This window comes from Balaenoptera acutorostrata, chromosome 8, assembly GCF_949987535.1.
Source record: "Balaenoptera acutorostrata chromosome 8, mBalAcu1.1, whole genome shotgun sequence".
NCBI lineage: Eukaryota > Metazoa > Chordata > Mammalia > Artiodactyla > Balaenopteridae > Balaenoptera > Balaenoptera acutorostrata.
Window position 1 is genome coordinate 56246387 of NC_080071.1, and position 25319 is coordinate 56271705.

The following is a 25319-nucleotide window of genomic DNA, read 5'->3' on the forward strand; positions in this document are numbered from 1 at the left end:
AAATAAACTAAGCTACCTATATCCTAATGCCAGATTCATCCTCAAACTCTTAAACATACACTGTCACACACCCCGTACCAGCCCAATACTATAAACTGCCAAGTTCAGCATTCAGGATACACACACACCATCAACAACTGCCCCGCTGCAGCCTCTTCTCTCTAATGCCTCCAAGTAAAGACTTTCATTGGAAAACATGGTAGACACTGCAGTTTCCATATTTGTATCAGAATCATTTTAGAGGGTTTTAGACAGAACGCCGGTTTAGAATTAGCACCTACCAGCAAGTCTCATAATATAGAATATACTATGGATTTAAACAAGATTTAAACTTCTCTTCCACTGCTGGGAAGAAAATGAGGGAAAGTTATAAGCAAGCAGGTAGCAGTTTCAAATTCCCAGGAGGCTTCTAGAGTAATACAGACATTTTTAATTCCAAGGAAAAAAGCCTGCCTGCATTCCCTTAATAGAGGAAATACCAGTTAAACTACACCTGTTACATTATACAGTTAGCAAGTTAGCAACATCACTTCCTCATTTTCCAAACACATCTGCTGCTAGATTCATCAAAAGAGGCACTTTACATCCTATTACTGGCTTCGGAAATTTGATGTCAATTACCTAGGGGCTGGTGCCTTATACAAGGGCTGCCAATGGTTTTCCAGTTTTAATTACGTGAAGTAATTACCAGTTGGTCATGTGGAAGAAAATGAATAGAGAGTCGGACAACTATCTCCCAAAAAGGTCCAGGACACTGTCTCTTTGCTGGATTGAGGGGTACAGGGAAACTAAAACTGAAGTGCTTTCACAGAGTTTACAATCTTGAAATATCTACATTTTACTCTGGAGAAAAAAAAAGCATCAGGCCTTATATGAACAGGCATGTAACATGTTCATTTGGTATGAGATCATCTTCCAAAGTACTTCCAAAGGTGGACAGACATCTATACCTAGTGACATTAAGAGATGGAACTCACTACTACCAAATGTAAAATAGATAGCTAGTGGGAAGCAGCCGCGTAGCACAGGGAGATCAGCTCGGTGCTTTGTGACCACGTAGAGGGGTGGGATGGGGAGGGTGGGAGGGAGGCAGATGCAAGAGGGAAGAGATATGGGGACATATGTATATGTATAACTGATTCACTTTGTTATAAAGCAGAAACTAACACACCATTGTAAAGCAATTATACTCCAATAAAGATGTTTAAAAAAAAAAAAAAAGAGATGGAACTCACTTTAGTGAGATCCACTTGCAAACAACATCAAAGAATTGCACACGCAGAATGAACAAAGGTCTCCCAGGCTTCTGACAGGCTATCAGGATTCCTCGGAGTTTTCCCTGCATTTTGATCTAGAGGTTTCCAACTACTGTCCCTCAGGCTACCCATGCTCTATGACCAGGTCCAAGTTGCCTCACCATGAAAATCAAACAATGGAGTCTTTTTCCCAATTCTTAGAAGGAAAACAATAATTATATATAGTGTCATATAGATATGACATTTATTCTTTTAAAGTTTTCCCATTAATTTCTCTAAAATCTTAGCACCTACCACCACATGATCTCACAAGAAATGAAGGCAGCATGTACTCAAAAACTACATGTGTGTATTTAAACAAAATTCTAGAAATATGATTGTTAAATTTTAACTACTTACAATAGAAATATATTTTCTTCTAGTTGAGCAGCGTCTTTTTCTTATGACAGAAGCAGTGATATTCCAATTTTGTGGCACTCTGAGCAATGCGCACCTCGAAGCCCACCCAGGAGCTTTAACCCCTGAACAAATATATCACTCACTAGTCTCTAGTGAAATCCCTAGGCCCACCTACAAACATTCTGCAGGAAGCGATGAAAAGTTAGGGAGTTTGAGTTGTGCAAGACCTGTAGGCCCTGGTGAGTTCCGGTTGCAAGATGTCCACCAACTAGTTCCACAAACCCTCCCGCTGTAGGGAGACCTTCCATGCGTCTGGAACCATGGAAGCCAAGAGTTAGTCAATGGAGCATGTGTGATTCCATAAAGTGCCACCTGTGGCATCAAGCTCCCCTCTGCTCCTCTCCTGGGTTGTGATCCCTACACAGTAGCCTGCCTGTGATGGAGCAACTGGAGAAACAGGATCAAAGTGTAGGACGCCAAGGGTTAAAGTGACTTGCCAAACTATGGGAAATATTCTAGTTGGATGTTGGAGCTTTAATGCTTGGCTCTAATGAGGTAATGACTCTCACTCCCTTCTCATAAACATGCTAAGTAGATTTTTACTTTCTCAAGAAACTAAATCCTTCTGTGACTTTATGACTTACTTCCATAACGAAGAGCCTCTTAAGCTATTAACAGCCTAGTGTCACAGCCCTAAAGACTTGGTCTGTTTGTTAGTCTCAGGCATGCCCCCCATCACAAGTTCCTGCAAAATAAACCCTGGTTAAACAGATTACAGAAAAACAAAAAGGAAGGAAAACACAAAACCCCATTTGTGGCTGACAAAGAACCTGTACAGAGCTTAAAGAAATGAATAAAATAATACAGTATCAGATTCTTAAAAGAAGAGACGTCAATGTGGTCACCTCTTGGACAAAATCAAGGCTGCCAGTTTTATCACTGGGCACTAGTGGAAGTGATTCAACAATACCACCTCCCACACTAAATGCCTGAACCCCAGAGCTAATTCTGGGTGAGACTGATAGCACTACCACCCCAATTTACAGAGTAAAGGGGCAAGCTGGCCAATTATTTGGCACAAGGAAGAGAACTCTTCCATTCGGTCATTGTAGCTGGTTGGCCAACATAGTCGTTTGCTACTCTACAAGAGTTCTCCATGACACTATTAAAGCACATTATCCTTTCCAAACGTCTTTTGCCTCAACAGAGTCCATTTCCACCTTGCAATAAAACTGAACATATTTCTATTTAATACTAGTTCTCTCAATCTGAAAGCAATCTCTTTTTATTTAATCAAAGATCTCCTTTAATGCTATCAAAATGGCAACCAAAGTTGGTTTAAGAATTCTTTGAGGAGTTTTTAAGGAAAGAATCTCTTTCTACTTCCTATACCTTGATTTTTTGTTAATGCTTCTCCTTACTTCTCCTAGAAATATTTAACTTGATTTTAAACAATGTAAAGTATGCTTTTGCTTGTGAAGCTAAACATTTGGTTTTTATCTGAACTGTTAAAAAATATGTAACTTTGGTAAGCATGAAAAGGCCACAGAATGGAAACAGTCTAAGATTCCTTAAAGTTCCAAAATTCCCTTATCCTATTATTTCTTTTTTAAAAAGAATCTATCCAACTATATGACATTCCAGAAAAGGCAAAACTATGGAGACAATATAAAGACCAGTGGTTGCTAGGAGTTAGGGAGGAGGGATGAATGGGCAGAGCACAGAGGATTTTTCGGGTAATGAAACTACTCTGTATGATACTATAATGGTGGACACCTGTCATTAAATATTTGTCAAAACCCACAGAACACACAACACCGAGAGTGAACCCTAAGGTAAACTATGGACTTTGGGTGATAATGAGGTGTCAATCCAGGTTTGGGGATTGTAACAAATGTACCACTCTGTTTCCAGATGTTGAGAGTGGGTGAGGCTGTACAGGTAGGGGGCTGGGAGTGTAAGTGAACTCTGTACTTTTTGCTCATTCCTGCTGTGAACCCAAAACTGCTCTAAAAAATAAAATCTGTTTTTTGAAAAAGAAATAACTCTACTAAATATCCTAAATAATGTAATAGTATATATCCTCCAACTGAAAAAAAATGTGTAGAATAGTTGAGGAAGAGGTTAAACCTCCTGCAGCCAGAAAAGGAGAAGCCGCTGTGCTGTCGGGCCTGCCTTGGGACATCACAGAATACCTGGCAGAGAGGATGTGTTTCTGTTTGGCCTAGAGATGAGCGAGAGAGGAACCAGCAACGCTAGTCATCAGAGACCAGCATTCTCTTTAAAGAACCACGTTTGATGCTGTTGAAACACTGCACAGAAAAGCCAGATGAAGCCATTCGACATATACATACAACAATACATCATTTTTAATTTTATGTCTAGATATTTCACCTCATTTTTGGTAAAGTAACTGCCCAGATATAATATCTATTTCCAACTTAGGGAATCAGGGGATTTGTTAGCTCATTCCAAAATTGACAAACCAAAGTAGCTGTCAGATGTCCTCCCACAAGCAGCTGTTTTGCCAAAAATCATTTATAAGAGCAGGATCTGGGTCTTTAAATATAAGAAATGAGCTTTCCAAGACACTGAATTCTAATTAAATTTTAAAGTTTAATGAGAAACACCATTGCTAACATCCCACGATTATTATGGCACAGAGCGGAATATGAGGAGGGGTACTATATAGACACCAGATTCAACACATCTGAGAGGAAGTCTTCCCAAGCGTCAAATAAAGTTTCACATGTCGGAGGGATAAGTTGTCCAAACATCCATACACATGAAACCGACTTTTCATCAAGGATCTAGTTACTAGAATTATCTTTCAGAAATACACAAATCATGAAAGAAATGTTATTTGGGTTAATTAGTTTTAAATATCTTTTAAGTGAGACTATATCTAAAGCCCTATTACATATCCCTCTACCTTACCTTCAAAAGTTAAAGTTTTAACACATATGAGCCTAGTTTTTCAAAATTGCAAGCACAAGCTTTCAAAGAAGACCTGTGTTGCCTATGAGAGTTGACTAACGTGTCTCATTCACACTTGAGGTGACCTGGTGACCCAGCTGGCCAACTGATGGGACTCCAGGGGGCACAGGAATGCAGGTCGCCCCCCCAGGACGACATCAGCTCTTCTAGGGCTGCCTCTCTAGAGCAGTGACTTCACGTAGGGGCCCTTCACCCCCTGGAGCACAGGAAGCCTTTGTGAGGGGTTTGCAGACACAGGCTGTGTGTGGGAATCGCGATCCACATCCTCAGCTTCCAAATGTCCACCTTCCTAAAAGGCATCGGTTCAGGAGACCTGCTGCTGCTTTTTTCACACATCTCTCCTGGGGAATCTTTCTTCTCCCACGTGACAAAAGGTAGACTTACCTCTCCCCCATTCTGATTCTGACCAAGGGAACTGCCCGCAAGGTGTTAAACGTGCTGGTGCCAAAGAAAGGGCACATTCAAAACACTACAGGTCAGGAGAACTTCCTTTAAAGAACACCCGTATCATCCCAGCAGTAAGTTACGTTCTCCACAAATACTCAAACTAATTTAAAACAAGAAAGCCAGCCTCATACAGAGATTAAGAAAGGCATTTCAAACAAGAATGTCTTACTTTGCAGGTTTTGTTAATAATTTATCGAACTTTGTACTATATTGATATTTAAGTTTTGACAAATTGTTAATAATTTTTTTTTTTTTAATGTAAGGGCTTGGGTGCTCTTATAGCTACTTTATTTATTTATTTTTGACTGTGTTGGGTCTTCGGTTCGTGCGAGGGCTTTCTCTAGTTGCGGCAAGCAGGGGCCACTCCTCATCGCGGTGCGGGGACCGCTCTTCATCGCGGTGCGCGGGCCTCTCACTGTCGCGGCCTCTCTTGTTGCGGAGCGCAGGCTCCAGACACGCAGGCTCAGCAGTTGTGGCTCACGGGCCCAGTTTCTCCGCGGCATGTGGGATCTTCCCAGACCAGGGCTCGAACCCGCGTCCCCTGCATTAGCAGGCAGATTCTCAACCACTGCGCCACCAGGGAAGCCCAATCATTATTATACAGATAAAATCAATTCAGAAATTTATATAATCCTTACCACCTTAGGATCATATTTTTATTGCAAAGTATCATTGGATAATCAGGGTTTTTAACGTATTACACTTGGGTAAAATTCTGTGTGAGGAAGTAAAATGGAAGTATGAATTCAAGGAGAAAAAAGAACAATGTAAAAGTTCCTTCTATTAAAGAACTGCCTGCTCAGGTATTTTTAAGTGATGATGGGACATATCAAATCACAACAGTGTTTAAATTCCATTCAATACATTTTAAACAGTGATATAACATTTTTGTTTTAAAAGTCAATATTTACATTATGCCAGGAATGACATCCTTTGTATCTTTCTAACTTTATGATGAAAACCTAAAAAATGTGCAAGGGAATACATAGTTGTAAAAATCTTTCAGAGGGGGGCTTCCCTGGTGGCGCAGTGGTTGAGAGTCTGCCTGCCAGTGCAGGGGACACGGGTTCGAGCCCTGGTCTGTGAGGATCTCACATGCCATGGAGCAACTGGGCCCGTGAGCCACAATTACTGAGCCTGCGCCTCTGGAGCCTGTGCTCCGCAACAAGAGAGGCCGCGATGGTGAGAGGCCCGCGCACCGCAATGAAGAGCAGCCCCCGCTCGCTGCAACTGGAGAAAGCCCTCGCACAGAAACGAAGACCCAACACAGCCAAAAATAATAAATAAAATTTTAAAAAATTTTTTAAAATCTTTCAGAGGTAAAAGTTGAGGATAAAAAATGTTGTAGAGCTGTTCGTGAGCATCATTAGATGGCCCGGTTTGGCCCTCCCTTTGGTCCACCCAGGATCAATGGTGGGAATCATATTCTGCCTCCTTTGGGCCCATATAAGCTCGGTACTTTAAACCAAGCACCCACATGAATAGTGACTTCCTGTGCAAGTCTTTATTTTATTTTATTTATTTATTTATTTTTGGCTGTGTCGGGTCTTCATTCCCACGTGTGGGCTTTCTCTAGTTGCCGCGAGCGGGGGCTACTCTTTGTTGCAGGGCACAGGCTTCTCATTGCGGTGGCTTCTCTTGTGGCGGAGCACAGGCTCTAGGTGCGTGGGCTTCAGTACTTGTGGCTCACGGGCTCAGTAGTTGTGGCTCACGGGCTCTAGAGCGCAGGCTCAACAGTTGTGGCGCACGGGCTTAGTTACTCCGTGGCATGTGGGATCTTCCCAGACCAGGGCTCGAACCTGTGTCCCCTGCACTGGCAGGCAGATTCTTAACCACTGCGCCACCAGGGAAGTCCCTGTGCAAGTCTTTAAAGACCTGTCTCAGTTAAAGCCCATCTAAAATCTTCTAACTATAAAAAAACGATAACCGAACATTTCTTCCTGTGCTATTTCCTTGACTGGGGGTGAGGGAGGCTGATTCAGATCTGCTCGTGTCATGACACAATGAGCTATCAGTCACACAATTCTTGATTATACATATTTAACAGGGAACCAAGAAAAAAACATCCACCAAAAAACTTGACAATATTTTCCACCACCAATCCTTTTACTAGGGCTATTTATATAACAAAATATTAATCATGTCCTGACCTTTCTGGCTTCATTTTAATGATTTCAGGAAGAGGAAAGAAAGTAAATATTAAGGAACTGGGAAGGATGGTGGGGAAGGAGAAAACACAGCAGCAGAAACTGGCACTGGATCATTCATTCATTCAGTTAGTAGTTACTGATAACCTACTATCAGGTTCACCAGAGCCCTGCATACTAAAAAGTGGGCGTGCAAACACTTTCCCCCCTAAGTGAAGAGTAAACGAATGGCTTAGCTCCCACCTTCCCAAGCCACACACTAATCAAGGAGCTAAACATGGCTTAAAACCAGAAGTGAGAGGCTCAACCAAGAAACTCACCCCTGTCCATGTAAGAAGGAAAATGAAAGTACTCGTTAACTACATCTGCATTTAGACACGTCTAGAGATTAAGCAGTTGTGTGACAAACATTCCCTTCAGATGGCCATTTCAGATACTTCTCAGGAAATTCGAAAAAAGAAAACAAAGCACACTGTGGAGGTATTCTGGGGGTCAGGGCGTGGGAAAGCCTTAGTATTTCAGCACTTTTCCCAGTTACAAGTGTTTTCAAACAAGGATGAAGTTCCACGGCCTTCTGTATATCACAAAGTTCTTAACCCAAAGGGGAACCATGAGGCAATATCCTTTCGGCCCTGTACACAAGGGGCTTCCTCTTCTAGACCAATTTAAAACTGGGTGATCTAGTTCTAACCTGGATAACACAGACAACATGACACTAGAACCACAAAATAATTACCAGGCAGCAGACTTCAGTATTCTATCCTGGGGTGTTTATGCAGTGTTTCAAGCTGTATCCTAAATATAACTGTAGAAACGACACATGTTTTTACAAGTGCTGTTTAAGAACAGGACAGGCAAACGAAATGCACCTCAGACTGAGCCAGAGGAAAAACAAGAGCTCTAGCCCGACTGAGAGTCAGCAAGCCCAGGAACAGCCTCTGGCCTCGGTTTCTCCCTCTGAAAAATGGGGATTCTCGTGTTCGCCTCCTGTCTCCCCCAGAGGATTTATAATATTGTTCAGAAAATGTTGGAGGTCTTCAGGTACTTTAGGTACAAAGTCACTGTCAATGTTTTCTAAAGTTATACACTACAAGAATTTCTTTACAAATCTTCTTTATCAACAAGTCCCTTCAGTCCTAATTCTTTCTCTCTGTAGGCTCAGAAGAGAAAAATGAAGCTAACTTTTAGAAGAAAGATGACATCTGTTGATTGACTGCCCTTCTGCTCCTCACTTAACCAGTTCAAGGTACCCATCTTCTCCCAAGATCAAAAGGAACTCCCGGCCTAGGAGGAGTTTTAGAATAACTCAAATGACTCTGGAAGCTCAAGAGTGGGAGGCAAATCCTCTTTACAATTATAATGACATGAACACTGGAAACCACACACACACACACACACACACGCACGCACACACTCACCCAAACTCATAACTCACACAGAAATGACCAGACTTAGCTTCAGAGAGAACTTCCTAGAATAAGGAGAAAGATTAGATAAGCAGATACTATTGATATTTATTTCTTAATTTTATGATTTCCATATATAATAATTAAGTGTATCTTTTAAATGTATTTAATCGTTTAAATTGGTTTTCCATAAAAATTAAAACCATTTTCATCCCCACATTAATCTGGAGTCCCTACTCAAAGAAACTAAAAATAGCATTTTCAGCACACAATGGGAAATAGAAAAATCTTAAGATTTCTGTTTCACTCTCAAATATAAGCGGTAAACATAGCACAGGGAGATCAGCTTGGTGCTTTGTGACCACCTAGAGGGGTGGGATAGGGAGGGTGGGAGGGAGACGCAAGAGGGAGGAAATATGGGGATATATGTATATGTATAGCTGATTCACTTTGTTATAAAGCAGAAACTAACACACCATTGTAAAGCAATTATACTCCAATAAAGATGTTAAAAAAAAGGAGAAAAAAAATATATATATATATAAAAGTGGTAAAGCTCTCCTCTCCTGTCTCAGCTCTTTGAGAGCATCAAAAGTACATTTTTAACTGTTTCTGAGTCCACATCTGGAGTTTAAAAATCCAGTTTAAAAGGCAAATGATTTAAAATATAAACTTACGGCTTCCTTTTCTACAGTGATTCCTAGAGGGAGAAAAAAAAAGTCTGAGTACAAACAAAATATTGTTTTAAAGAGGATTTTTTTTTAATTAAAAGCATACCAAGAAAGCTAACTAAGCTTCTACTTTCTCCTGGAGAAAATAATAAAGGCAAGACTCTCCCATCTTAATCTAATTAAGTCTAGATCAAAGTTCAGTTTAGGTAATACTAAGGTTGTAAGAAGGCAGCACTCAATTTCTGAAGAGTACGGTCCCAAGTGTGTGCTCAGGTTAGAGCAGGGGATGGCAAACTTTCTGCAAAAAGCCAGATAGTAAATATCTTCAACGTTGCGGGCCATATACGTTCTGTCACAAGGACTCCTCTCCGCTCTCAGGGCCCGAAAGCAGCCACAGACAGTACATAAACAAATGAGGGAGGCCGTGTTCTGTTTTATTTATGGACACTGAAATTTGAATGTCATATAATTTTTATGTGTGTCAAAATATTATTCTTTTGATCTCTTTCAACCATTTAAAAATGTAAAAACTATTCTTGGCTCACAGGCCGTGTAAACAGGCGGCGGGCTGGATCTGACCTGTGCACAGTGAGCGGTCTGCCAGCCTCTGGGTCAAAGTCATGGAACACTGGAGTGGCAGCTGGCTCACCTAAGCCAACGTCCTCATCACTTAGAGGAAACTGAGGCCCAGAGAGGTGTGATGACTGCCAGGGTCTCCCGGCCAATTCACAGGAGGAATGGAGCTGAGAATTAGATCTCTGGCAAGGATCATTGAAAAGGTAAGGCAGTGATGAAGAAATGTCCTTGAGTTCAACTCACACGGACGGGCCGTGGGTGCCTAACACCAGAGACGTCACAGGAAACTAGTCACCAGTCACAGGAGCCTTCAGTACCTGCCTGCCCACTATGCAAAACAAGTTATCATCTGCCGGCCACTACACCGATTCTGAGGGTTCTGTATCAGCAGCAAGGACCCAAAGGATGAGCCAGATTCCCATCAGCCTGATTCGTTCCACTCTTCTGGGTACATAGCTCTGCTCATTTCTTCTGCAGCCTAAGTAACAACCTCCACTTTGGTTATTCTGATTCTAGAACTCCAAGAAATAAGGGTCAAGGTGGCTGAAGAGCAGAGATCGATGTTAAAAATTATTTCAAAGAACAGAGAGAGCAGGGATGACCAACTCAGGCTACATTCAACAGCACCTCCAACATTCACCTCAGAAAGCAATACGCTCAGCCTCCCTCCCATTCCATCTTTTTAAAAAATATGTTTCTCTCCTATTTTTCTTTCTTTAATCTACTCTTTTTCTTTTTTTTGGTACCAATTCTTATTTTCATTTTCCCATGACCCTTTTTATTTTGCCCTACACCTTCACTGGGTATAAACTCAAACTGAAATACACTTTAAAATTAATATACACACATGTATCCAATGATGTGTAACTTACCTCCTCTCTAAATAGCATTCTGTAGTTTTAAGAGAAAAAGGACTCTAAATTAAAGTGACTTTTTACACAGGATGTGTCATCTGACTTTTTTAACCACATTTTTTTCAGAGAAATTTAGGGTTTTCTATCCTGTTATGTATTCATTCAAGGCTTGAAGTTTTACAGCAATGTTTTTCAGAAATTACACCATGATTTTTTTTTTATCAAGATTGCTCTATCAACTATTTTGTTCTTACTTCCTCAAAAAGACACCATTATATACTTCTGCGAAGAGGAAATGGCATTCTTATAAGTAATTTTCAGTTCTTTTTGACAACTTAAATCAAGAATGACTGCAAACGCCTCAGAATTTTTTCAACTCACAGTTATTCTCCTATCTAAACATAAGATTCTCCAGTCAAATAAACTAAGTCAATTGATTTGTTTAAAATGAAATGAAAGAAAAATACACCTCCTAAAGTTGTAGGGGGACCAAAATGCTACAATTCAAACCTACGGATGGAAATTTCACACAAAAATAAAACAAACACACACTCTCTACCAATGTTGTTTAAGTTAGAGAGAAGGAAGACCAGATAAATGGGCATAAACTTAAAACATAATTAAAATCATATTCTTATAGAGCTGAAATTAATCCTAGAGAGCTAGTTTCTTTAATTTGACAAATGAGGAACCAACTAGAGATTCAAAGACTATTTATTGAGTTCCTACCATGAGCCACTTGCTGGACAAAGGCTTTTCCCACTTGATTATCACAACTTTCCCATCAAGCAAGTATTATTATACCCATTTTACAATCGAGGAAAGTTGTGTCACAGGAAGAATGACACAGCTAGTTAGGAGAAGAGATGTGCTTATAGCCTAGATCTCCAGACATCAATTCAGTGTTCTCTTAACTATGCCACTCCCATGTAATATTTTTGGAAACTGTTCATTGAGATGCCACAATATTTTAAAACATTACGAATACAGTAATAGAGTACCCTAGAACCCTGACATAAGACTCTTTGCTAAAGAGCAGAGCTTCTCAAAACAAGATTTTTCCTTCTTGGCTGCTAAGAAATGGAGCATTAGCAACTAAATGTTACACTCGCCTCAGAGGCCCCAAGACATAATTGTACTGAGGCTCCAAGGCACCTAAACCCTATTCACTTGGCTTTTAAATAACTTATGACACTATCATTTACTCAAGTTGCAGTTGGCCAATTCTCAAGCTTACAGTCTATTCTGAAATCTGGACTCCATTAAGAAGGATATGGAAAGATTTTCACACTTGTAGGAATAAACGAAGATATTTCAGCATGCGTAAAGCAACACTGAAATCCCTGGGGCAACGACCAACACACACTTCCTGTTCAGGTAAGAAGAGAGGGGAGGAGGCAGGGTCATTAAAATTGAGACCTTATAACTGCTTGCTGTTTTTAAAAACTACCCGGGTTAGATAGAAACAGGGTTAAAAAGTTAATATAAGAAAATGACTTTTTGGCAACTCTAATAATCTGAATTCCCCTGGAAAAACCTCACCCTGAAATATTTTACAAGGACAGCCAAATCCAGGTCTTCCTTACACACACAAGATGTGATTTTTAAGGCAGACACTCAAATATCTGACCGGAGTCATGAGTGCCGCTTAGACTAAGTCAATAGGTGGGTGAACCTCACAACTAATTCAGAAGCATATTTCTTCAGGCAACAGAACTAGCAGAATTGTGTGCTTTTCTGACAATCAATCAAAAAGGATTCTAAAAACTCTATTGAAGATATTCTATCACGTGAGAGTGAAGGGCTTGGAGGAGAACAAAAGGAGCAGGAAGAAGTAAAAAGAGAAACAGTTTCCAAAAAAGAGTGAGTCAACTAAAATATTTAAGTGCCCTGGGCAAATGCTAAGGTTTCATGGGTTTTTTTCTTGTTTTGTAAGATAAGGATTCTCTTTTTAAACATAATCACAATACTATATTCATACTTTAAGTCACCAAATAGCCAGTCAGTATCCAAATTTCTCCAACTGTCTCTTAGAAGTGTGTTTTTTAAGTTTGTTTGCATCAGAATCCAATTAGTCTTAATTCTCATTTAATCTATATATTTCCCCTCCATCTTTTTTTTCATGCAATTTTTTTTTTAAGAAATGGGATCTTGTTATTGTAGAATCCCCACAGTCTCTATTTTTTTAAGTAATTTTTTTTTTAATTTAAAAAATGTGTTAGGTTAAAAACAGGCCATCTCTAGGACTACTACATTATTCCATCAATGTCCTGCACCATGAAGACCATCAGCCTCTTTCAACGAAGTCCATGCTACTCCAGGATACATGTTTGTCCACAAAATGTTGCCATGACAAGTGATATATGCAACATTCTATTCAAGCAGAGGGTGTCATGGAGACAGAAGAACCCACAGGTAACACCTTACCTTATGCTTTAGTACTTTTTGGAACAAGGTGGGGTACGTGTTAGTTTTTAAAAGTTCATGCCTAAGCAACAAATGGGAATAATGAGCTCTGTCCAGATACAAACTCATTAATTTAGGTCTCCAGGAGAGGACACGTAGTACCTATCAGAAGAACTCAAGTGAGAAAGATTTGTTAATATACAAACACCTCTCCTACCAAGTTTGCATGTTAACTATTTCTTCCTTTTGCTCTTCTGCCTTCCTAGCATGAACCCTATGCTTCAGTAAATTCACAGTCCTCAGGTTACCCGACAGGTACACGGCACGTCACTCACCTGGGATACTTTCCACTCCCATCTGCTGCCTAAATCTCTCCTTTCCTCAAGGACCAGTTGGGCTCCCTCCGGCTCCCTGAAGCCTTTTTTTTTTTTTTTTTTTTTTTTTTTAAAGATTTATTGATTGATTGATTGATTACTATGTTGGGTCTTCGTTTCTGTGCTAGGGCTTCCTGTGGTTGCGGCAAGCGGGGGCCACTCCTCATCGCGGTGCGCGGGCCTCTCACCATCGCGGCCTCTCTTGTTGCGGAGCACAGGCTCCAGACGCGCAGGCTCAGTAACTGTGGCTCACGGGCCCAGTCGCTCTGCGGCATGTGGGATCTTCCCAGACCAGGGCGCGAACCCGTGTCCCCTGCATTAGCAGGCAGACTCCCAACCACTGCGCCACCAGGGAAGCCCCCTGAAGCCTTTCTTAATAACTCTGCCCATCTCTGGACTCCTGTAGTCCCTAATCAGTACCCCCAAAATACAGTCTAAACCTGCGCTATATCTGGTTTGAGAGCTGTTTCATATACCACATGTATTCAATAAAGATTTGAGGCGGGCCTTCCACATGCAAGGCATTCACAGTCATCTCTAACAAGACCATGACCTCCACAGGGGAAAGGGTCTCTTGTGATGCTACACCTATGTCAGGAGGCCAGAAGCACAATGGCTAAGAATGTGCACCTTGGAGTCAAGCTTGCCCAGATGTGAACCCCAGAGTCATGTGACCCTGAATAATTACTTAATCTCTCAGTGCTCATTTTCATCATCTGTAAAATAGAATAATAGCCACTCCTTCACAGATATGTTGTTAGGATCAAATCACATAAAGCATGAGTATTATCTTGTCTCCTTATTACCAATTCTCTGTCTGGTCTCTATTTTATTGTACCTAGTCTTACCTGTTCTTATGCTTTGTGGAAATAGGGGGAGTAGAGGACTCCAGCTGAGTCACTGCCATGGAGATGGAGCTCATTAAACACTCCTTGATTGCTTGAATACATAGAAGATCCACTTTGCCATGGGTGTGAGTGCCCCTTCCCTACATATTTAGGGTCCCTTTTCCTAGTGTCACCCTGATACTTCCCCTGTAAAGAAATGGAACTTGCTCAGAACTAAATACAATGTTAACCCATCTCCATCCCAATTTAAAAGGAGAGGAAACAACCGGAAAAAAAAAAAGACCAAAAGTGATCTTTTATCTTCTGATGGGGCCAAAAATTTACTCTGAATTTTGTTTGAATGGAAACTCAATATCCCAGTGTACAGATAGAAGCTCTGTTTACAGAAGTTCTTCCAAATTGTTTTCTTTGAGCACCTCGTAAGTAAAAACATTTGAACACATACAAATATATACACATACATACATATTTATTTCATTCACTTAACAAATATTTACTGAGCATTCACTATGTGCCTTACACTGCTCTAAGTGCTGAAGGTACAGAAGGAAATGAAAATAATATATATCTTTGCCCTGTTACTTGTGGCTCTCCTACACGTAAGTTTTTATTTAAAAAAATATGTATATAATATACATATATATATATATATATAACATATGGTATAAAGGATATGTACCATGGAGAAAAGAGAGAAACAGCGGCAAGAAGTGTGTGGAGTGGGCATTTTAACTAGAGTGGCCAGAAAAGAATTCAATGATAAGGTAACATTCAAGCAAAGGTCTGAGAGAGGTGAGGGTAGACCATGCAGGTACCTGGGGAAGAGCGTCACGGGAAGCGGGAAGCAGGAAGCTCGGGGCCTGAGGCAGGAGTGCACCTGGCACATCCACTGAATAGTGCGGAGGCCTCTGTGTTGGAGCCAGGGAGAGACTGGAAGAGACACGCTGAACAGGTGAGTGGCAGTACTGGGTGGAGAGGGCCCGGGGCACCACTCTATGATGTTAGCTACATGATCTGAGAGCCATCACCCTGATAGCTATGTTGAATCGAGTGCAGGGGCCAAGGCTGGATGGGGAAGACCAGTCAGAAGGCCACTGCAATAATCTAAGTTGTGGTTTGGCCAAGGTGGCCAAAAGTGGAAAGTAGAGCTAAGAAGGTTTTATAGTACTAGCATATAATATACATTAAAAGTACACACAAACAAAATTTTTAAGGTATTTTTTTAAGAAATATTCTAATATTTTCTTTCTCAAAATCAATAAGGCATCCTGTTCACCCCTGGAGTAGAGGTGCCCCCCCTCCTCTTTAGGAGGCCATTGTTTAACAATAATTGGTTGGCTGATTTGTATCAGTTGACCTGAATTTCTGCCTGGCTTTCTGCTGTGACACTTGTCCTGTGCTCACTTCCTATCTTCTTCTTCATTCTGCCAGTCTTAGATACCAAAACAAGTTTCCTCCACAGACTGAGTGTATCTACACATGTTGATCTCATGCAAGAAATCCCTCCTTGTGAAAGTTTATGGTCTTTGGGTCCACTGCACCCAGTATCTGGGGCCAATGGTTGGGAAACAGACTTGTTAGACCCAGATATTGTGGAGTTCAATAAAACAGGATTAAGGAGAGAACCCAGGCTGTTTGCTAAAGCAGCCCCTCTGAGGAAGGCTACAGTGGGCCCCAGCTCACCACAGCTCTCAACAGACAAACATGGGGTCTGAAAGTTTGCTCCCCTTGCCCTGCAAGATGCTCAAGGGAATCTCAAAAGGCCACACTGAGAAAAGCCCCAGGGGTTCTGTGTCCCCAAAACCAAGCTCCTGGAGACATTAGAAGATGGCATTTTGGGGGAAAGGACCCCTGACTCAGGCAGAACTGTGGGTGCTGGAGGGAAAATCAGAAGTTCATGGAAGGCAGATACTTTTTGAAACCAGATTCCAAGAGTTGAGAAGAGGTTGACATTGAAATACCTGGGGTGCTCTCTTAGAACGTTAGAATGCTGAAAGAATTTAGAGGACTCTCCACCCACCCACTCCCATTTCACAAAGAAACTAAGGCCAGGACCTGCCCGAAGCTATATAACTATTAGAAAAAGAACCATGAGTAGAATCCAGATCTTCAGATTCCCAATCAAGTGTTATTTTAAAAATAAGTGAAAGCAAAACTAAAGCAATTTAACATGGAAATCTTTAGAAACAGGTTAGAACTGTGATTAAATGTTGCGTGTCTAGGCCTCAGATGTTTCTGCACACCTCTAATTTTAGAAGGAGCTGGTTGGGGTCGGGGTGGGGGGCTCCCTTGGGGCAAAATGGCCTCCTGGCATTGAAGATACCTTAGAAAGTTACATGGGGGTGCTTATGACTCATGAGGGTGTGTTTGAGGGGATGAGAGACAAATGAAAACCAAGAAATACAAGCAAACATTGGCTTAGTAAAGCCTGAAATGGCCCAAAGATGGACTACATGCTTCTTTGCTTTGCTTGGCCCAATTAATAGAGTACTAGACAAATTTTCAGTTTTCAAAAGGAGAGACAAGTGAAAGGATCCTTAAAAGTTATGAATATCATCATAAAAAATTAGAGTCATGAATCATTCATTTCAACCTCTTGGGCGACCAACTCTTTCAGAAGCATCAACATCGATAAGAGAAAATACCTGCTCTCCTAACTTTCCGACGGCAGAGCAGAGGCCGAAGATGATGTTGGCAAAAGGGTACTAAAGGAATAATCAATAAAATGGATAATCTATAAAATGAAGAATCTTAGATAATCTTGGGTTATCTATAAAATGAAAGCGGGGGACAGGGCAGGAATCAGTTCCTGAATTACTGACGTCGGTTGAAACTCTCTTCTGGAGCCAGAAATTAACTGTTTGACTTCGTTACCTGGGGAGCTCAGTTAGAGCTCATCTGCAAACACACCCTCCTCAGCCACTACAGCCGTGCAGGGGTGAGTCACAGAGGGAAACGGTGGAGCCCAGGCACTGGAAAGGCGCCCAGTCCAACCTCTTCATTTTACAAAGAGGAGCCTGAGGCCCACAGAGGGTAATCTGACTGGCCAAGGGTTGGCTAAGGCACAATATATGCTACCTCTCCTTTATCTTATACCCACAGCAAACACTGATTATCAATCATCACATTCTCCCCCATCTCTGGCTGCAAGAGGCACAGTGCTTCTGACATATTGCTCCTGCAACCCCTGACCAACTGGTCAGAGCTGATGTGTGAGAAAGAAGCCAATTTCCAACTCGGGCCTTGCATAAGGTCATAAAACAGTCTTTATCATACCAGCTCCAGTGTAAATCTGACTGGAAAGAGAGTGACTAGTCTACTAGCCAAACTAGTTCACTATTACTGTCACTTCAATACTGAAGTGAGCAAACGTAGTTTACGTGGTGTGACCTTGTGTCCAGGTTTACCTGGGACAGTCCTGACTCACACCTGTTTCCTCAACGTGATATTTAATGTTACCCGCTATCATCCTCAAAGGTGTCCCAGTTTGGATGAACATGATATGGTCATCCAAATTCTATGTAACTCCTAATCACCTACAAACACTTATAAATGTTTATTTGTTTTTTGAGTACACAGTGTGTCAGGAAAAGAACCACTGACCCAGTCACCAGTAGTTTTGCAAGACACTTTCAAATAATACTAAACCCAAATAATCTTTGAAAGGGCCTCAGGGACCACTACTCTCACCAACCTCTTTTATATACTGAGCTTCAATACGGAATTTTCCTTGGAAAAAAACCAAAAAGGAGAGCCATAGCTTATGCAATTTTGGAAACCACAGGATTATCAGATCTCTGTAGCCCCTGCCTATTTTTAAAGTATTTCATGTTATAGTTTCGCCTATAAAAATTCACATTGGACTTCCCTGGTGGCGCAGTGGTTAAGAATCTGCCTGCCAATTCAGGGGACACGGGTTCAAGCCCTGGTCCGGGAAGATCCCACATGCCACGGAGCAACTAAGCCCGGGCGCCACAACTACTGAGCCTGCGCTCTAGAGCCCGCGAGCCACAACTGCTGAGCCCGAGCGCCACAACTACTGAAGCCCATGCACCTAGAGCCCATGTTACTGCAAAGAGAAGTCACCACAATGAGAAGCCTGCACACTGCAACAAACAGAAGCCACCGCAATGAGAACCCTGCACACTGCAACGAAGAGTAGCCCCCGCACGCCGCAACTAGAGAAAGCCCGCGCGCAACAAAGACCCAATGCAGCCAAAAGTAAATTTAAATAAATAAATAATTGCTTGTAACACAACACTGTAAATCAACTATACTGCAATAAAAGTATTCTTAAAAATTCACATTATATTGTTGAAATAGAAATCTTCTTAAAGAATGTTTCAGGCCTATTTCTGGCACAAACAAGTGTGCCTTTTTGAGTTTATATTTACTACCTGTTTAGAAGAAAAGAAGAAGTAAAAGTTGAAACCTTAAAAAAATTTTTTCAATCAGTCCAGGGCTAGACCTTGTGTACCACTGCTGGATTTACACTAAAGCAGCCAGTTGTTTATTGAGAGGCATAAATTCAGTTTATTTGGAAAACCCATTGGTCTAGACATCATAGGTATCACCTTGATGCTCAAGAGAAAGATACCAATATCATCATGTGGAATGTTTAAAATTCTTACCTGGCTACCTGGACAGAAGCTAGAAGGAAATATATCAAGCTGTCAAGAGTAGCTCTCTCTGAGTATAGAGACTTCAGATGGTTTTAACTGTTTTTGCTTATCTAGCTTTCTGATTTTTCTACAATGACCACAGTTTATTTGTTAATGACCAAGAAAAAAATCACCAAGCTACCAACCGACACACCATTCTCCAGGGTAGGGAGGTGAAAGGCAAATTGCACCAGGCACCAGTCTGGCAGGAGCAGAGGCCTCAGAGCAGCTCCTGACTCTGCCAGACCTGGTTCTGGCCCCCGAGCCAGGAGGAATGCGGGAGCGTGGCTCACCCGAAGCCTTCCCGGTAAATAAGAGCAGGCATCTGTGAGTCCTACGGTGCACTGCCCTTTCAACTATCGTAAGTATAGCTTTGTGGTTAGAGCATCAGACTGCCAGGGTAGGACACTGCACTCCATCACTTACTGGGTCCGTGACCTCGAACAAGTCAATTAGCCTCTTTATTCCTGTTTTCTCATCTGTCAAGTAAGAATCACACAACCACCTACCTCCTAGCATGGCTGTGAGGATTAAGACAGACGATTCACGGCAACGGCCCAGCATACAATAAGATCACAATTATGTAAGCCATTATGAGGTCTCTGCCATGAAACACCAGTCCTCAAGTGCCCTCCCCAAACCACGTGACTGCATCCCAAGACAACTAGAGAAGAGTCCAAAGAATAAAGCCTTTATTTTCCCTTCTTCTCTGCTGAAGTCAGAACTGGACACAGAGTCTGCTGTAAGCCCAGTGCTGCCGGGAGCCCTGGAAGGACAAGGGCAGCCCAGTAAAATATGTAACGTGTCCCAAGACCCCACACTATGGGCTAGAAATGCCTCCTTCAAAGTTACAGGATTTCTAGTTTCTTGCTACTGCCACGGCTGCCAGCCACTGCCTTTGGCAAGGAGGTGGGTGACTCAAGTGTGAGCTATAGGACTTGGCAAGAGGACACCAAACCAAAAGGCCTCCAGGCAGGAAGCTCCAAAAAGGGCCCCCTGCAGAAAGAGTTTGTCTAGCGGCAGCCCTCAAGATGGAGATGGCATTCCGCTGTCACTGGCAAATTCAGGAAGAATAGCGAATATTTCAAAGGTCCAATAGCACTTACCATTCTGCTTCAGAACTTTGAAAAACTTTTTTTGGGGGGCCAGGCTAAAGATATGACCACACTCTTAAAATCACTGCAGTGCCTTCACTATATGACATAAAGAACGCCCCCCGCAGCCCTGCAAAGTTCAATATCAAATCAAATTGCAAAGAATTTCACGTCTATCTTGAAACAAAATGTATTACATCTGGATGCAATGAAATTTTCTTTCCCAAACTTAAAATTACCTCACTTTACCAAAGGTATAAATAAACCTCCCAACGTCCATCTATGAGGAAATAATTACATTATTATGTTAATTACATAGGTGAGTGTGTGCTGTGCCGTATAGGGTGATCAACTTGACCTGATTTGCCTAGAATGTCCTGGTTTTAGCACCAAAAGTCCCACATCCTCGAAAACCCCTCCGTCCTTGGCAAACCAGGAAGACTGGTCCCCCTAACGCTGCAAGAAAACTGATGTGTGTTTTGTGAAGGGGAAAACAGAAGAGACAGTTAAAATGCAGAAGTACTCAACGCGAAGTTTGTTTGCAGCAATAGCTCCCAGTTCCTTTTCATTGTAAAAAAGAAAAAAACACACACACACACACACACCACACTTGCCTCTCCCTTCCCCCTTTCTTTTTACTCTCCCAAAACAGAGTTAGGAAAATGCATTTTCCTCCTCTTGCATGATGGAGATGTCAGCACAGGACTGACTGTTGAGGTGGTGACCGTCATCGCCAGCAAGCTCCTGCCCCCAGCTCCAGTGGGACAGGAAACATCACCTTCTTTCATGTACACGTGAAACTTATGTGATGTTACAAATCAACGTTACCTCACTTTAAAAAAATAACAAAATAAAACTCAAAAAAACAAACAAAAACGAAAATAATAAAACAAACAAAGAAACAAGACAACTAGTGATTCAGGTTATCAACAGCAAGAATGTGTCCTCAAACTAAAAATCCAAGAACCCTCGCAAATATAAGATCCACCTTGCAAACAGGGTGTTAAACAGACGAGAGGGAATTAACAAGTGATTGCTTTACAAACAGCTGAGTGGAGACCTAGGCACTCTTCTACAAACCCTAAGGCCCGGATTCAAAGCAGGTGGCTCCTTACCGATAATGGTGAAGCAAAGCTCCTGCAATAGGGGTTTAAGCAAAGGGGTTTTAAGCCCCTGGTGAGGTTAAGAACCAGCTTCTAAGAATTTAGTTTCAAACTGAAAGGTAAGACTATATAAGGCAAGAAAGACCACACACTTCCTGGACCTAAAGCCTCACAGAAACCATCACTGTTCACCACTCCACCCCACCCAGTCTACCTCCTCACCCAACCTCCCTCCGGTTTTGCCCCAAGATAGGCTGGCAATTTTTAGATGCTCTTGAATCTTAGAACTCCTTAGTTTCCCTTTATGCATCAGTAAATGGAACCAAATGAAGGTTAAACAACTCTTTCTTTCCCCCCACAGTAATACTAGTTTGTTGGGAGAAGGGTTGGGATGTATTCGGAAACACTTTAAAAGAGAAACGATCTTTCAAAGTCCTACTCTGATAAGTCCTGGAGAATAACTTCCTTTCTTTCTAAGATCAAGTACACTTTTCACTAGTGTTGATCTGATTTAGGAGAGGATGCCTTCTTGTCAGCCTTTCAACACATCCAATGACAAGATGGAGGGAGGTGTCTTAACCCCTAGAAGAAAGCACAGGAACCTGGAAGGCAGGAGCCAGGAGTGCATCTTTACCCTACAAGTCAACAGCTGGCTCCTTGAGGAAGACATGCTTCCCTTCTCTATACCTCAGTTTCTTCATTTAAAAAATCAAGGATCTGGGTGAAGATCATCTTTGGCATTCCTTCCAGCTCTAAAATTCTACGTGAAATTCTTTTGTGTATGTGAAAATGACAACGCCTATTAGAAGCATTTTTTGTACTTTGAAGATGAAGATTTAGGCATTAACAGAGAAATATAGTAACTTGCACTGGCAAAGATAACAAGACCAAGGCAGACTAAACTTGGAAGATTTAAAACAAGCAAATGTCTAACAGTTGTCAAGTATGTGACCAAAAGGTTGAGGGGAAGCCTAAACTAGTATCAACTTACAAGCACTCTTCAATGCTCTGGAACCAATGCGAACAAGTAGATTCGTCACGATTACCAGCTGCTCCCCCTGCTAAATTTAACGATAACGTGAATTTTAATTCAGTGATCCCTCCCCCACACAAAAAAGAAAATTTTAAAAGCCTGAAAATACTTATGGAAAGCAAAGCAAAACTTTGAATCTAAAGGCAGGAGAAAAATTATCGTGGTGACTGACTGCATTTAAGTCGCAGGAAGTTCTGGCTGGATACTGAGGACAGCGAGGCACGAGGCGCAACCTACTGGATAAGTATGAGATGTTTAACACCAAGGACTGTCATGTTTGACCGTGTGTGTCAAAGTCAAGAATGCCTTGCCGCCTACCAGGACCGCAAAACAATGTTCATTTCACTATCCATGAATAAATGGCAGAAGAAAAAAAAGCAAGCTGTTTCCTTTTTTCGTAGGACGAGCTGCAGAGTTTTGTCATGCAACTTGGTTGGGCGCCTGTGAGTGTCAATGCCCTCAGAGAAGCGGAGTCCGCAAAAGTAGGGTGTTTCCATTGCACAGACCTGCAGTGAGGACTGTCAACCGAGCCAGCAAATACCCACACCTTTCCGAGCAAAGGACTCCAGAGCTACCCTGTGTGGTAGCCCACCGTCTGCGAGTGGAGCCCCGGGCCGGACTTCACTCCTCTTGGGAGAGCCGCGCCAGGGGCCCCCGTCGCGCACCACGCACACACAGCCTCTCGGCTACTAAAGAGGAAGTGAGGATGTCATGTCAAAAGGGTAAAGACAGCCCGACCACACGAGAGCCGCGGGATGGGCCGGTCTCCGGCTTGGCTGGGGGTCTCTTGGCTTGTCCCAGGCTGCCATCCCTCCTCCCTCTCCATCCACGGTCCTCCTCCCGGCGGCGCGGACCAGCCTCCCCTCGGCCCACCCGGGCTGGCGGAGCCCACGCTGCGCAGCGCCACAGGAGCCGGAGGAGCACCTCGAGCCTCCCCTCCCCCTGCCCAGCCCGGGCCCGCGGACAACGCACTGCCGCGCACCCCCGCACGCCAGCGGGAGCCCCGCCGCCCCTTCCCCAGCCCCCGGGGTGCCCCGGCCGCCGAGCCGAGCGCGCAGTTCCGACGGCCCAGGGCGGGGACCGAGCCGGGGAGGAGAGCTGCAGCCGCCGGCTTTCGGAGCAGCCGGCGGCCGCAGACACTCCTCCTCTTCGCCGCGAGTAAACAGCTCGCTGGCACGCTCCGCGCCGCGCCCCCATCCCCCCGCCGGGGCTCCGCGCCGCCCCGCGCCCGCGCGTCCCGCGCGCCGGCGCCGCCGCCCCCTACCTGGTCGATGAGTTTGAGCACTGCCATTCTTCCGCTCCTTGGCGCGCACACACATACAGGTCCCCGGTCCGCAGATGTCACGCCAGGAGCCGGGGAAGCGGAAGGGACTGCCAGGGGAAAGGAAAAAAATCTGGCTCCCGAATTTGACAGCCCTCCCCCTGCTCCTCCTCCGCCGCCTCCTCCTCCTCCCGCCGAGAGGCTGACACTGGCTAGTAGGGTTTGCAGCCGAGCCCGCCCGCCTTTATACAGGAAGTACCGGCTGCTGCCAGCCGGGCCGCCACTGACATCACCGCGCGCTGCCTCGCTCGCCGCCTCGACGCCTGGGCCGACGCTGCCTCCTGCCGCCCGCGGCCGCGCCTCGCAGCCCGCGGCCTTCGGCGCCCGCCCGCGCGCGCCCCCGCCCCCGGCGCGCCGCCGTGGGGCCGGACTGCTGCCTGCTTCCGCACCTGCACTCTGCGCAGGGGCGAGGGGGATCGGGGCCTGCGGCCGCCCCCCGCTGCCCCCACCCAGGGTGTGCACGGTTAGAGGCCCCTCTCCCGGGGGGCTGATCGTGACCCCCCACCCTCGCCCTGTCTCCCACAAACACAACCTGACGGGCAAGCCCTGTGGACACACCCCGAGGGGCAAGAAAGGCTGCACTCACACGCAGCCAACTTTAACCCTGGAGATTGGATCACACGCCTTCCCTTAAACCTCTCCCCCTAATCCCGAATCAGACTGCCCAGCACTTCAATTTATCCCACCTGGGCCAGGGGCCACTATGCTGATGCTCTCTGTGTAATACGGGGAGGCCCCGACGCTAATTCTTTAGCGAGTGTTTGTCAAACATTTGGAGGTTGGGGACAAGGGCTCTGGCCCTTGCATCTTGTTCTCCAGCTACCTCCCTGCTGGACACGCGCAGAACCCCATTGTTAAATTCAAACACTGGGTTTTGATTTGGGGAGGAAGGAGGTGGAGCGGATTACCAGAGAAGAAAAGAGGTCTTAAATTACCGCATTAATTGGGCTTTTGAGGATTTCCACCGGTTCTGACTCATTCATTTCTACAAAATCCAGTTACCATGCTCTTCAACAGATAGAAGACCCAGCTGTCAAACAGCATGGGATACACACACAACGGTATAAGTCATAATCAGAGTAAAGTGTTAATACTTGTGGAATCTGAAGCAAACGCTTATTCATTCAACAACCATGTACTGAGTGCCGACTTTGTACCAGATACTGGCTAGGCACAGTATGTAAAGGGGAGCATAAACATCCAAGATACCTAGTCTTAGGAGGTCTCTGACATAAATAGTCATCACTAATGCATGTAATTACAGAATGAGATAAGGGATCACAGGGGGAAAAAAATACTTATGAAGGAATCCATGACAGAGGACTCAGTCCAGACTGGTAGGTGAGGATGGGCTTCCCTGAGAAAGTGACAAGAGTTGAGATTCTTCAGGAGAAAGGGTTAAGTGGGCAAGTGTATGGGGTGATGCTCCCAGGCAGCCCCACGTGCCCCTGGCATGCCATGGAACAAACCTACAGTTGAACGGCAAACCAAAACCACAGTATCTACCCTTCATTCACAAACCAAATGTGGACTCTTCCTCCCCACTTTTAGAGCCTCCCCAAAGAGTCTATGTGAGAAAGGAGAGGAGGGATGGGAGCTTTTGCTTAGTATCCTCCCATTTATTATCTAACCATGGGCTTGGGATTCAGTCACACAGGCAAGGGGAACCAACAAAGCACTCTCCTGGCTTCCACTCCACTATCCTCAGTGACGCACAGAGACAAAA

At 43.6% G+C, this 25319-nt stretch overlaps 1 protein-coding gene across 3 annotated transcripts in view; it reads right to left on the minus strand.

The window, feature by feature from the left end:
* Positions 1-23724, minus strand: part of ANKRD44 (ankyrin repeat domain 44) — a 326656-nt gene extending 302932 nt beyond the window's left edge. For all 3 annotated transcript variants that reach the window (XM_057551441.1, XM_057551440.1, XM_057551439.1), the window contains exon 1: positions 23537-23724. In XM_057551441.1, the coding sequence (XP_057407424.1) occupies positions 23537-23563 (27 nt within the window). In that variant the 5' untranslated portion in view covers positions 23564-23724. The remainder of the gene's footprint in view (positions 1-23536) is intronic.
* Positions 23725-25319: the final 1595 nt, after the last annotated feature.